Here is a 14,951-nt window from a genome sequence, read left to right as displayed (position 1 = left end):
AGTAAGAACTCTCTAGATTATGCTTGATTGTGTGTAATTACTGGATGGGTTTAGTAATGCTTTATATCCGTATAACCGTATAAATATTAGTCATGATTTTAAAATGTATGATCAATAATCTAATTACATCATGGAGTGCACTTGAAATGTTGCAGTATTTAATTGGAAAAAAAACCCATTACCTTAACTGTTGAAGTAAGTTCGTTACTTGTGCAGGGAAAAAGGAAAAAATCGACGAAAGACAGTTTACAGAATTTTAAGATACAGAAGATTTTATGCGGCGATGTGTGCGCGTGTGTTACGGGTAGTGTCGATAAGCTTATCGTTCGGGGCGGCAGTGTGGTATAATGGCTGAGGAACTAGCCTTGTAACCTAAAAGTTACAGGTCCCCTTGAGCAAGGTACTTAACCTGCTTCAGTATATATGCGATGCGATGTAAATGGGTGTTATGTAAAAGATATCTAAGAAGTTGTGTAAGTCACCCGGGATAAGAGTGCCTGCTAAATATAATGCTGTAATGTTACGAAATGAGCGTATAATTACATATTTAGGCATTTCTTTACTTTGTTGGGGAATCCGCCTGAAAGTGACAGTAACACAACAGAAAATTTAGCGACACATCAGCTATTTGTGAACAGAGCTATGAAACTGGATTTGAATTATGGTGAACAAATTAGACTTACACAGAGGAAAGTTTAAAATAAAAAAAACCGCATAAATAAAAAGAAGAGATAAAAAGACACCATAAATAGGTGCGTATAAACAGCAGTATTATCCAATTGTGCACATTGATTTCTCATGCAATATTCAGCCATTTCATAACCATTTGCAGTCATGCATATGATCTCACAGGAATTTTAATAATTGGCCTCAATAACATCTATGTATGATAGGGGTAACCAACAGGTCGATCGCGATCGACTGGTCGATCTTCAAAGCCTTCACTGTCGATCCCTAGCATTTTCGCATTTTCTAAAAAAAAAAAAAAAAAAAGTTTTTTCATGTTCTGATTGGTTGGTTGTTTTAACAAGCTTTTTAGACCAAGATCTGGCTGGTTTATTTGAATCACGCATAGGTCATATGTTATCTTACAATCTCGAATTGGTTATTTGATACGCTGATGTCTATTGAATGGCTGGATACAATTGTGGGTGGGGTTTAAAAAAAATCACGTAACGAGGGTCGAGGAAGTAATAACGTTAACGCTAACAGTTTGTACAGCATGCACAATATTTAGTTTCTCAATTCAATGAATAATATTCACATTTACCTACCTTGTCATGTTAGTCCTATAGTTTTATTTTTACTTTTGGAAGCCAAAATAAACATTGACGCTGAATGACTAATATTCCTCATATGCAAACAGGCGGTAACCTGGACGTTTCTGTAGCTACCTTGCTTATTGCTGTAGGCGCGATGAAAAGCGACTGCTGTGCTTTTAGTCCTCTTTTCAGTTCGTCGATTCTTTTTTATCTTAATGCGCTGTTGAGTGGATATGAATCTTTGAATTTAGCATGGGTAGCATGATGATGCTCCAGGTTGCCACGTTTTGGCAATGCTACCGCCTGTTGGCATATGAGGCATATAGTCTTCTCATTCGCTGACGTGAAAAGAAATTCATGCTCCCATTCCGGGGGGAAATAATACGTTTTTGATTTCTTTTTCGCTGGACCCTCAGCCATATCGATGTGGTTATGTTAGTTACGGTGCATTCAGCGTCAATGTTTATTTTGGCTTCCAAAAGTAAAAATAAAACTACAGGACTAACATGACAAATACTGTAAATATGGATATTATTCATTGAACTGAGAAACTAAATATGAATATTTTGCATTGAACAGATAGGCCTACCATAAATATGAATACTATGCATTGAACATATAACTGTGCATAACTGTCTTTCTTTGTGTGTATGTATGCACGTACATAGAGCCTGTCATAACAGAAATTGCAAAAATAAATATGACGGTGAACAGTCTTACTCGTGGTGAATGGGTTTCAATTGGAAGATATCGGATTGGTAGATCTCGGCTTACATTTTCGAATAAAAAGTGATCTTGGGCTTGAAAAGGTTGGTTACCACTGATGTATGAGGTGTATACATGACAAAAACGCGAAAAGCAATATACAACACCATTATGCAGCTTGATTTACACAACAGTCGATGTTAGTGGCTTACAATTCGTTCCACCGCATGCACACGCACAGGCACACGCACCCTTTATACAAAGGAAAGAGCTACCTGGTCCCATGCTTTATAATAAGCACACATCCGGTTGGTCTTTATAGGCAAATTGCTTTGTAAAAGCTTGCCTGTGTGTTAACAGGGTAGCAAGCCATGAGACAGAGCAAACACCAGACCTGAAACCCCAAATAGCTGGAAGATGAGGTAAAAACTCCCAGTGCTGAGAAAACCCTCAAATGGTGGAGATGAGAGAGAGAGAGAGAGAGAGAGAGAGAGAGAGAACAGCACACTGACAGAAGCTCCAGAACCACATAATGTATTTGTTCACTACTAATTAATGAAAAATGAACCTGATATTATTGTATTATTGTATTTGTACATCATTATTTCATGTTAACTACATTATTTAATGCCAGTTCATTTTGACATAAAGCACATTTGTTAATCATGAACGAATTATGCTTTTAGCGCATGTCTGGACAATAATAATAATAATAATAATAATAATAATAATAATAATAATAAATATAAGCACACTATGCCATAATTAGAGGAAATTCCAGAAGAGAATAGAAAAAAGCTGTTGAAATATATCAGGCTGGAAAACATTACAAAGCCATTACTAAGAAAACCCTCAAACGGTGGAGATGATATATATATTTATATGCATTGTATGTAAAAAATCATTCTGGTAGCAGAACCTGTCTTGGGCTTTTAATTTCGTTGTTTTGCTTAGCGTTTTGGGTCAGGCAGTTAGCGAGTAGAACTTTAGGATCTGGAAGCCTTTTTCATTTGAGGTAAAGATTAACAATAATAACAATAATAATAATAATAATAATAATAATAATAATAATAAATATAAGCACACTATGCCATAATTAGAGGAAGTTCCAGAAGAGAATAGAAAAAAGCTGTTGAAATATATCAGTAATATACTGCATTCATTAGTAATATACTGTATTAATAATTAATTCGTAATATACTGCACAAGTTAATTAGTAATAGTAATATACTGCATTAGTTAATCAGTAATATAGTGTATTAGTTCATTAGTAATATACTGTATTAATTAATGATTAATATACTACATTAGTTAATTAGTAATATAGTGTATTAGTTCATTAGTAATATACTGTATTAGTTATTATTTAGTAATATGCTGTATTAGTTCATTTGTAATGTACTGTATTAATTAATTAGCAATTTACTGCATTCATTAGTAATATACTGTATTAGTAATTAATTAGTAATATACTGCATTAGTTAATTAGTAATATACTATATTAGATAATTAGTAATATACTGCATTAGTTAATTAGCAATACAGTGTATTAGTTAATTAGTAAAATATTGTATTAATTAATTAGTAATATACTACATTAGTTAATTAGTTATATAGTCTATTAGTTAATTAGTAATATACTACATTAATTTATTAGTAATATACTGTATTAGTTCATTAGTAATAAATTGTATTAGTTCATTAGTAATATACTGTGTTAGTTAATTAGTAACAGACTGTATTAGTTCATTAGTAATTTAGTGTATTAGCAGACGCATCGAAAGGGACATGGGGCAGAGCTGAGTGAGGAAGCTCATGAAAGCAGAATGCTGGGTTTGGTTCAGGTTGAAGGACAGTCACTACCTGGGGGATTAGGTCAGGCAGCTTGAAAGCAAGGGATTCCAATGATGAACCCAGGCACTTTAGTATCATCCATTTACAGTGTGACTATTCCTCCACCAACTTTAGTATTACCCCTATACAGTGTGACTATTCCTCCACCAAATTTAGTATCACCCCTGTACAGTGTGACTATTCCTCCACCAACTTTAGTATCACCCCTGTACAGTGTGACTATTATCCCACCGCAGGCATTGGTCTGAGTTTGGTTCAGATACATGTAGCCTGAAATGAATGAGAATAATAAACATAATGATATCAAATAAAAATCAAGATTAAAGAAAACAGAGAAACAGGTGAGTTTAAAAGGTGAGTTTTCAAAAGCTTTCAAATGCAGTACAGACTCTGTCTGTCTTATAGTTGAAGGGAGGTTGTTCCATAGGGTGGGTGTTAGGACAGAGAATGCACAGTCGCCTTTTGTAGCACATCTGGAGTGGGGCACAATGAACAGATCTGTGCTTGAGGATCTACGTGCTCGAACAGGGAGGTACAGTCTAAGTAATTCCATAATATAAGGTTGAGTCAAAGCATGCAGTGCTTTAAAAACGATGAGAATTTAAAAATCTATAATTTATTCTAAATCCAACAGGCAGCCAGAGCAAGGAATCTAATACTGGGGTGATATGAGACCAGCATGAGCTTCTAATCTGAAGTCTAGTGGCAGAATTTTGAACCTCTCGATATTGCAGAGACACTAAGGCATGAAGATTTGCAGTAATCAAGACGTGAAAATATAAAAGAATAAATAATTTGCTCAGTAGCTTTCCTTGAGAGAACAGATTTGATTTTTTTGAGTAATGTTTCTTAGCTGGAAGGAACAAGATTTTACAAGGTTTCTGAGATGTAGATAAAATTTTTATGAGGATAAATAACACTCAGGTCTTTAGAGGAGGATTTTATATAAGCCTAGAGTGCATCAGTGTACTTGCAGATATCACTATCACTATCAAAAATCAAAACCGTCTGAGTTTCGCTGGATGATGTTGAGACATCCAGTCTGTGATGGCAGCCTAACAGTCCTATAAAATGGCCAAGTTGTTTTGTAAGTTTGGCTTAACTGATAAATACAGTTATGTGTCATCCTCATATCAATGGTGCGAGCTGCAGCTAATTTGTTGAATTATATGTCTCAGGGGAAGCATCCATCCATCCATTATTTTTTATTTAACCTTTACTTACTCAGGGTAGGTTCGCTCTTTTGCAGGAACGCCCTGCTTCACACTCGTACACATTCACACCTGGGAGCTTCCCAGTACAACTGCAATGCTCTATTGTTGGCCACTGAGCAGCTCCACTGGAGGAAGAGAACATTTTTTAGCCAATTAAATCAGGGTATGATTAGGTGGCAAGTTGTTGCGAGAGCAGATCTGGGATTTTAGCCAGGACACTGGGGAACCCCCTACTCTTTCAGAATAGTGTCATGGGATCTTTAATGACTACAGTGAGTCAGGACTTCAGTTTAAGGTCTCATCTGAAAGACAGCATCTCCTACAGCACAGTGTCCCCGTCACTGCACTGGGGCATTGGGGTTTATTTGACCAGAGGGAAGATTTCCCCCTGCTGGCCCACCAACACCACTTCCAGCAGCAACTCAGTATTCCCTTGTGGTCTCCCATCCAAGTACCAACCAAGCCCACACTTGCTTAGTTTCAGCCAGCCGGCAGGAGCAGAGTGTGTGGTGGTTTGGCTGCTGGAAATTTTATCTATACCCGCTTATCCTGAGTAGGGTCGCAGGGGGTGCTGGAGCCTATCCCAGCATGCATTGGGCAAGCCCAGGGGAAGCATATAAAGAGAAAACAATATAGGTCCCAAAATCGATTCTTGCGGAACCCCGCATGTCAAATGGGCAGAAGAGGATACTCAGTCTCCAATAGAAACATTAAAACATATGTTTGATTAGTAGGAGAAGAACAAATCAAAGGCAAAACCAGAGATACCAACCCAATGCCTGAGCCTATCCAGTAAAATGGAATAGTCAGTGGTATCGAATGCAGCGCTTCAACCAAGTAGCACTAAAACAGAGATATCACCAGCATTCAGCAGTTAGGAGTCAGCTTATTTCACTGCAGACTATAACTGCATCAAATAAAAACCAATTTTGATAATACATGATTAAAGGTCCTGGGATAGCTATTCATAACATAATGAACTTTAATAGGGTAAATCATCCATCCATCAATACACAGTAGATGAGAAGTAATAACAATTAACAGCTTGTTACATTTCAGTGAATTAAACAAAAACCAGCATAATTCAGTGGACACCCAGGACCTAATTTAGAATTAACTGTCCACAGAAATATATTCAAGATGATGTGACTTAATGAGTGTGTCAATAAATTAAAAGTTATATTAAAAGTTTTCTTAATTTTATTGCTTTGCAGCTCAAACACTCACCTAATGGCTCAAGAAACAAAGACATTGCTCACTTTGGACCCTGAAGCTGTGCTCACACTAAAACATGGACTCAACTTCAAGAAAAATCCAAAAGATGGGAAATGTTACATCATTTACAAGGATGCAGATGGTGTGAAGGCATGTAGAAACCAGTGTAAACACCAAGGAGGACTGTTTATCAAAGACATAGAGGACCTGAATGGAAAGTAAGTAACAACATGAGATGGGTGGAAACAAACTTGACCATATTAGGGTTAGAGTCTAACCCTAACCCTCACAGACCAGATGAGTCTAACCCTAACCCCCACAGACCAGGTGAGTCTAACCCTAACCCTCACAGACCAGGTGAGTCTAACCCTAACCCTCACAAACCAGATGAGTCTAACCCAAACCCTCACAGATCAGATGAGTTTAACCCTAACCCTCACAGACCAGATGAGCCTAACCCTAACCCTCACAGACCAGGTGAGTCTAACCCTAACCCTCACAGACCAGATGAGTCTAACCCTAACCCAAACCCAAACACACCAGATTAGTCTAACCCTAACTCTCACAGACCAGATGAGTCTAACCCTAACCCTCACAGACCAAATGAGTCTAACCCTAACCCTCACAGACCAGATGAGTCTAACCCTAACCCTCACAGACCAGATGAGTCTAACCCTTGCAGACCTGAACCATTGCTGCAGACCTTTTCATGTAAACCGGATGTCTGCAACCATGGTAACGGAAAGCAAAGGCATCTACTGGTTTTTATTTTCACCTTAAAATCAATTAACAATTCAGACTAAGAAGAAAAATGTGGTGAGAGAAACTGTGTAATCAGCCACATTAATCGAGCAATTAGCTGTATTAACTAAAAGCAGCAGAAGCACTTTGTGTATCACAGCAGGTACATTGTATGGATCATCTTGTACTTTTTTCCTCTTAACAGAACAGTGCGCTGTACTAAACATTACTGGAAACTGAATGTGTCAACCATGGAATATGTGAATCCACCAGACAGCTTTCAGCAGGATGAGCTTGGTAATATTTCTGTTTTATCAGTGTTCATAAAAAATTAATAATACAATGAAAAATACCTTAAAGGAGTAGATTGTTTGGCTGACTGATTTATGGGTTGATTGATTGACTGATCTGATGTTTAGTTTGTTTAATTAATTATAAGCTTCTCAATATAATTCATCCATTAAATTTCTGAATAAAATGGTCCCATTAAACTGTCACGTGTGCAGGGGTTAACTGGAATGATGGAAGTCTTGAGTTAGTGGAGCTGAATCCTGCTGAGCCTTGGCTCATTGACCCTAAAGTCCCTGAGGAACTTGAAGCTGGAGAAGTGACAGTAAGTACTCAAACTTGCAGCCTTACACAACAAAAATACACACTGGGCATGGCTACTGACTTTAGGCCTTTTCATGACCAGAGGCGAGGAGCACGCAGCTCACAGCAGGCGGCACAGGTGGAAAATGGGCTGGATTAGGCAGAATTTATTATCAGTAGGGATGGGTATCATTTAGATTTTACAGATTCCAATGCTAAAGCAATACTTCTAAAATGGTACCCGTGCCTAAATGGTGCCTGAACTAATAAAAAGCAAATGATGACCATGGAAAACTGTACATTCTGACAATGACTAAGTCGATGGAGCAAGTGTAATGCTAGCTAGTGAAGGTGTGCAGTGGCAGGGGCATGAGTGAATGATGCTTCTGTTGCCTGTGACTTTGCTTTGGAGCACCGAAGGGAGGTGGATGAGGAGGGATGACCTAAATTGTCAAGGAGGCTGGTGAAGGGCTTTAGGTGGGCCAAATAAAATCACTTTAGATTTATAGTTGTTTGATTTCAGAAAGTTGTTAGCCATCCAGCTCTTAATCTCCATCAGACAGTCATTCACGCTCTGTTGGGGAGGTAGAGTTGTCATCTGCATAGCAATGAAGAGATATTGTACTAATGGATAATATGTCCCAAAGGTAGCATATATAGGAAAGAGATGCCCTAAAATGGACCCTTGAGGGACCCTGTAGGTGATGGAGGCAGTGGAAGAGAAACATGGATATTAAAATCACTCAGAATCAGAATTATGTCAGACATAGGCATAATAGATGGTAAATGGACTGCATTTATATAGCCCTTTTATCCACAGCACTTTACAATTGATGCCTCTCATTCACCCATTCACACACACACTCATACACCAACAGTGAAAGGCTGCCATGCAAGGTACCAATCAACTCATTGGGAGCAATTAGGGGTTAGGTGTCTTGCCTCAGGGACACATCAATACGCCCAGAGTGGGGGATTGAACCGGCAACCCTCTGACTGCCAATCAACTGCTCTTACCTCCTGAGCTATGTCGCCCCTAGATGACCAAAAAAATAACAAATTCATTTCTAAAGTCTTTGCTTGGTTTAGGAAGTCTATACACAAGAGCACAGAGCAGTGACTGTGTTCAAGTTTAGTCCATGGTAGCTTAAAGCTAGGATAACTCTTGGCTGAGGCCATGATATTTAAAATGGCTTTTAAAGACCCCAGCCACGCCCCCACCTTGTCTGGAGCTCCTGGGGGAGCTGAAATGGCTGCAGCCTGAGGGGGAAAGTTCAGACAGCAGGCACATCTCACCAACAGCAAGCCAGGTCTACACCACAAGACAGGAAGTCATTTAAAATAAAGGCCTTGTTGGAGAGCAATCCAACATTGGCCAGAGCCATTTTCAGCAGATAACCTCTTGACCACCAGCAGCATAGACCTGTATTTCAAGAGCCAAAGACTGCAAACCTGAACTCCTCTAAAACAGCTGTGCAATGAACATCTGAGCCCCCAAAAATGAGTACTTCAAATCTGTGGGCCCCATGCGTGGACCAATCTCCTGATTTTACTCTGAACACACAGGCCCAGATTTTGCTTAGTAGAGACAGTATAACACCTTTGGCTAAAGTAGACGCATAAAAATAAAGTAAGTAAAGATTCAGTTTATCTGTATTTCATATTTAGTATTTTCATCTTATTTTCATACACAATTATACAATCAGCCTGATACCTCTATCCGCTGTTCCTCGGTATCACCTGCCATATCAGCAGTACGGTGGGCAGCTGTGTTGTCTGACAGAGGGATGCGTTTCAGCTGATCAGCGACCGTATCCCCAAAAACGATCAAATCCATCTCCTAGCAGTAACAGTTCCGCCCCGTGTAGTGTGGGGGTTTCCCTCATACTGTTACCCTCGTAGTTTTGATACCAGCATGGTTTTTTAATGGAGTTGACACGTTTTGGTTTAAAAACCTTTCCATGCAGGTGATCTCTACCTCTACCTCTTATAGCTAATGTTACTAATATGATGGCTAGTTAGTTTGTAAAACAGTTCATTTATCATGAAGATAAACATTTTATCTTGAAGGAAAGAATTGTTCCAGTAACACCCTAAGCTTTGAAAGCAAGTGAAAAATTGGTGCATCAGCATGTACTGTTTTAATGCTGTGCACATTATATTATGTTGCCCAAACCCTTTGTTTGTAAACACTAGGACTGCAAAAATCCCATAAATCAAACAAAAATTTAAAGTTTAAAATCAGCTTCCTATTTCTCCAGCTCACAAACTCAGCATTTCTGTTGTGCATTTTCAGAATGAACCACCCCTTCACGAAATGAACCCACCCCCGCCCTTCACGCAATCTAAGGCACCACTGCCTTTCTCCTTCAGGAGTCAGTTTTATTTCCTACCTGGACAATATGAAAATTAAAAGGCTTGTTCTTCAGTTTCATTTTAGCTTCTTCAGGCCAGCGTGACACCCCTGGGAAGGAGATGCGGCAGTGCCGGGGAACGCTGTTGGTTGCCGTATGAGAGAGAGAGAGAGCGCATCCACACAAACATGAAATCAAATAAACGACCCTCTTCACCCTTCCTCCTCACAGCTTCCGGGCAAAAACAACAAACTGAAACAACAAGCTAAAATAACAAAGACAAAATAAATGAAACCATACGGTCGCTTTTCAGCCTTTTCTCTGTCTGTATGTGCTGTCTCCCGCCGTGGTGGGCGACATCGGTCTCAGACGCCTACTGTGGAAAGAAGCACACTTTTAAATCCTGGACTGGTTTGTAGCATAACCCAGGTGTGTGCCTACCTAACCATTAGGCATGGTATTCTAATTCCCCCGAATTCCTCCCACCACAGCCAGTTTGCAAAATCTTTGTTGGACCTAGTGGTCTGATAGGTGCTGAACTTCTGTTAGAGATACTGTAGAAGAAATTGTCTGCTAAATACCTAATGCAAAATGCTTGCGCAGTGGGTTTGTACTGTTATTTTAAGAGGAGTTGCTTACTTTGAGCATGAGCATCAGAGTTCTACTGCTTCCAGGGGACATTGGTTATTTTTTTAATGGTGCATACAGACAAAAAAATCATTCTCCTTAATATATGCATAGTGATGACTTATTTTGGCAGTAGTGCTGATCCTGAAACTAGTGAAAAGTAAACCTAAATATATTCAAATGGATCCAAAATCACAACTCCATTAAAAGTGAGTTCTGTACAGTATTTATGAACAGTAGCACACATAAATAAGGTAATAGAGTGAGACGAACCCATTTGATAAATGAGGTCATAGAGTGAGACGAACCCATTTGATAAATGAGGTCATAGAGTGAGACGAACCCATTTGATAAATGAGGTCATAGAGTGAGACTAACCTGTTTGATAAATGAGGTCATAGAGTGAGACTAACCTGTTTGATTAGTGAGGTCATAGAGTGAGACTAACCTGTTTGATAAATGAGGTCATAGAGTGATATTAACCTGTTTGATAAATGAGGTCATAGAGTGAGACTAACCTGTCTAAAAACATGAAAACCCTGTCCAGTCTGGCCAAGACATTTACACGTTTAAGGAAAGCTCATATTTTTATGTGAATTCAGTTCAAATGACATTACATTTATTTACCTAGAGCTGTTTATAGTGTAAGACAGCAGAAGTTCATTCATATGAGTAATATGAGTTTCCCTATTGCTTTTCTTTTCCAAAAAAAACAAAAAAGACTACTGGCTAAGAACATTTTCCAGAGCAGTGAGTGTATAGGCAACAACACTAAAGCATTAGATGTTCCATCTCTTATTTGTTCGAATGTAATGTTGAATTGTGCTGAAATAGGACGATTCCCTTTTTCAGATTACCTATCTGACACACGCGTGTATGGAGCTGAAGCTGGGGAATAAAGTGATGCTGTTTGACCCCTGGCTGACCGGCCCGGCCTTCGCTCGGGGGTGGTGGCTCCTGCATGAGCCCCCAGCCGACGCCCTGGACCGACTCTGCAATGCCGACCTGATCTACATCAGCCACATGCACTCAGACCACCTCAGGTACTTTGGGTGGGGCTGAAGTGGAACCATTCCTAAAAGCACACCTGTACATGACACTGACTCCATTCATAACACACCTGTATATGACACTGACTCCATTCATTACACACCTGTACATGACACTGACTGCATCCATAACACACCTGTACATGACACTGACTCCATTCATAACACACCTGTACATGACACTGACTGCATCCATTACACACCTGTACATGACACTGACTCCATTCATAACACACCTGTACATGACACTGACTCCATCCATAACACATCTGTACATGACACTGTGACTAAAATCACAACACTGGGCTCTGCAATTAGAAATTAATCTCAAAGCACCATGATACACAGTGTCCAACATGTGAAGACAGAGAGCTGAGGTGTTCATGCACAACAGATCACCATAATCAAGAATGTCCATAAAAGCAACAGCGACCAATCTCTGCCTGGCATCAAAAGTATAACAAGACTTATTTCTAAAACCATAATTTTACCTTTAACCTTTTTATCCGGTGCTCAGTATGAGGCTGAAAAGAGAGACCATTTTATATATAAAATATTGTTTGTAAAATGTGATGCAAATGAAGCATCTTAGGTTTTAGCAGATGAGCACGTACTTCACAAGCCCAACATAGCCTGTGTAGAGAGCTTCTACATGTTTATCAAAAGTGAATTTGTTGTCAGTACAAGAGCAAATATTCATTCTCAACAACAAATGGTTGCTTAACAGCAAGCTCCAAATTTCAGTGTAACACCAGTTTTCATAACAGAATGTATGGTCTCTATAGTCTGAGGGGTCAGGATATTAAACTAGCAGATAAAAGATGATTTATTGACTGAAGCAAAGTCAGATTTGCCCATTTCAGCAGAGAAGTTAACAAAATCTTAGCTCTGCAAAAAACCTCTTATCAAACATGTTCCACTATCGCAACAGAGTCTACAACCCATGCACAACATAGGAATGTGTGAATGTTAAGATATGGCCTCTTTAATTTTGCAGTCAATTTTCTCTTTACAGTTTCGCAGGTGCAATGATACAGTTTTACTAGCATGAATGGATGATGAAAAGTGCTTTTCATGTATTTTCCAGCTACCCTACTCTAAAAACTCTGGCCGAAAGGCGTCCTGACTTGCCGATATATGTGGGAGATACGTCAAGGCCGGTGTTCTGGTGGGTATCAGCTTTCTTACCTCATCTCCATGCCTGTTTTTTGCCATTACTTGATTAGAGTTACTCTTTGTGAAGCATTATATGTCCATTTTGGCCTTTTTCCTAACACATACTGAAACTCATTGGGCAGTACTGAAAATACAGAGCTCGAATGCAGCTCAACATATAATAACTGTGTGTGAAAATATGTACATTATTATTGAAATATTTAATATTTTAGTGTTTGCATTTATTTTACTTTGGCTGCAAAATGACATGAAGGGTGCTGTTTAATGAATGTTAGCATTATAATGCTATAGTTGTGCTGCCATGTTCCTTTATGGTCTCTCATAATGAAAACTCCATTATAGGTACTTGGACAAAAGTGGGGTGAAACTGACCAACATTAACATGATAAACTTCGGCATCTGGCAAAATGTAAGTGCATGATGCATTCAGAAAGTATTCACCCCCTTGAACTGTGTCCAGTTTTGTCCTGTTACACCTTAAAAAATGTATGCACTGAAGTATTTTTCCCCTTCACCAACACAGTAAATCCAATATATTTATAATGTAAAACATGTTTTATTCGGCGATGTTTTTTTTTTTTTTCCAAAAATGAAAGGCTTATATTTCTCATTTACAAAAGTATTCACCCCCCAGATTCAGTCATTTCTAACCCTTTGACAGCAATTGTAGTTCTTCACAGGTGTGCAGATCTGTGCACATTTAGATATTGGAATTTCTGCCCATTCTTCTCCAATGGAAATTTGCTCAAAAGCTGGCAAGTCCAATAATGAGTATTGGTGGACAGCAGGTCATACCACAGATTTTCAATGGGATTTATGGGATTTCAGTCTGGGCTTTGGCTGGGCCATTTCAAAATACTGACTTTCTTTTTAAGCCATTCTTTCATAGTTCTTGAGAGAGAGAGAGGGAGAGGGAGAAAGAGAGAGAAGGAGAGAGAGAGAGAGATAGGGAGAGATAACACAGTCAAAGAAACCTGGCTGAAAAGCTGAGGCACTGGACAGGTGCACAGCTGGACAGCTGAAGGCTGAAAAGCACAAAACGCTTTCACTACATTTGGGTTATTTCATATTTATTTTTACTGGTCATCTTGTCATGAATTCATGGAACTACCCAAAGCGTAAAGGGGAAAAGCCAGAGAGAGAGTCAGTTATTTTAAAAAAAAACAAATGAACACATGAAAATCCGCCCTGGGCAGTTCTTTGGCATTCATGACAAGGTCTCCAACCTGATCTACTGTTTCAGCTGTGATACCTGATCTACTGTTTCAGCTGTGATACCTGATCTACTGTTTCAGCTGTGATACCCGATCTACTGTTTCAGCTGTAATACCCAATCTACTGTTCCAGCTGTGATACCCGATCTACTGTTTCAGCTGTGATACCCGATCTACTGTTTCAGCTGTGATACCCGATCTACTGTTTCAGCTGTGATACCCGATCTACTGTTCCAGCTGTGATACCCGATCTATTGTTTCAGCTGTAATACCTGATCTATTGTTTCAGCTGTGATACCTGATCTATTGTTTCAGCTGTGATACCTGATCTATTGTTTCAGCTGTAATACCTGATCTACTGTTTCAGCTGTAATATCTTGCAAAGTCAGTGATATTTATTCTGCAATCATGCAGTAGATCACAGGTGGATTTGAACATAGATTAACTTTTTTTATGAATTTTGTGTGATTTCTCAAGAAAATGTAATTAGCCTGGCCTGATTTAGGTTGTTAATATAAATGGGGTGAATGCTTTAATTTCATTTTTAATATAGGTGTGACAACTAGGAAATACTTAATTTCATTCTGACATATAAATAATTACTTAAGCTTTCCGAAGACACTGTAAATTTAAAAAGTCACTGAAAGTTTTTGATTCATGGCTTATATTTTTTTGCTATGCATGTATGCTCTAATGCTAGCCGCATAGAATAATGGTGCTAGTGTTCCAGTAGGGCAGTAATACTTGCTCTGAAAGCTTTGAGTTTTCTTTTTGGATGAGAACGCCAGTGTGCCAGTAGGGCAGTAATACTTGCTCTGAAAGCTTTGAGTTTTCTTTTTGGATGAGAATGTCAGTGTGCCAGTAGGGCAGTAATACTTGCTCTGAATGCTTTGAGTTTTCTTTTTGGATGAGAACGCCAGTGTGCCAGTAGGGCAGTAATACTTGCTCT

At 38.9% G+C, this 14,951-nt stretch overlaps 1 protein-coding gene across 2 annotated transcripts in view; it reads left to right on the top strand.

Moving 5' to 3' along the window:
* Positions 1–14,951, top strand: part of LOC118221926 (cytidine monophosphate-N-acetylneuraminic acid hydroxylase-like) — a 38,834-nt gene that overhangs the window by 10,332 nt on the left and 13,551 nt on the right. For both annotated transcript variants that reach the window (XM_035407366.1, XM_035407367.1), the window contains 6 exons: positions 6,250–6,468; positions 7,197–7,288; positions 7,498–7,604; positions 11,416–11,606; positions 12,700–12,780; positions 13,131–13,197. In XM_035407366.1, coding sequence (XP_035263257.1) covers positions 6,250–6,468; positions 7,197–7,288; positions 7,498–7,604; positions 11,416–11,606; positions 12,700–12,780; positions 13,131–13,197 — 757 coding nt within the window. The remainder of the gene's footprint in view (positions 1–6,249; positions 6,469–7,196; positions 7,289–7,497; positions 7,605–11,415; positions 11,607–12,699; positions 12,781–13,130; positions 13,198–14,951) is intronic.

This window comes from Anguilla anguilla, chromosome 2 (assembly GCF_013347855.1).
Source record: "Anguilla anguilla isolate fAngAng1 chromosome 2, fAngAng1.pri, whole genome shotgun sequence".
Taxonomy (NCBI): domain Eukaryota; kingdom Metazoa; phylum Chordata; class Actinopteri; order Anguilliformes; family Anguillidae; genus Anguilla; species Anguilla anguilla.
This window is presented reverse-complemented; position numbering and strand designations above follow the sequence as displayed.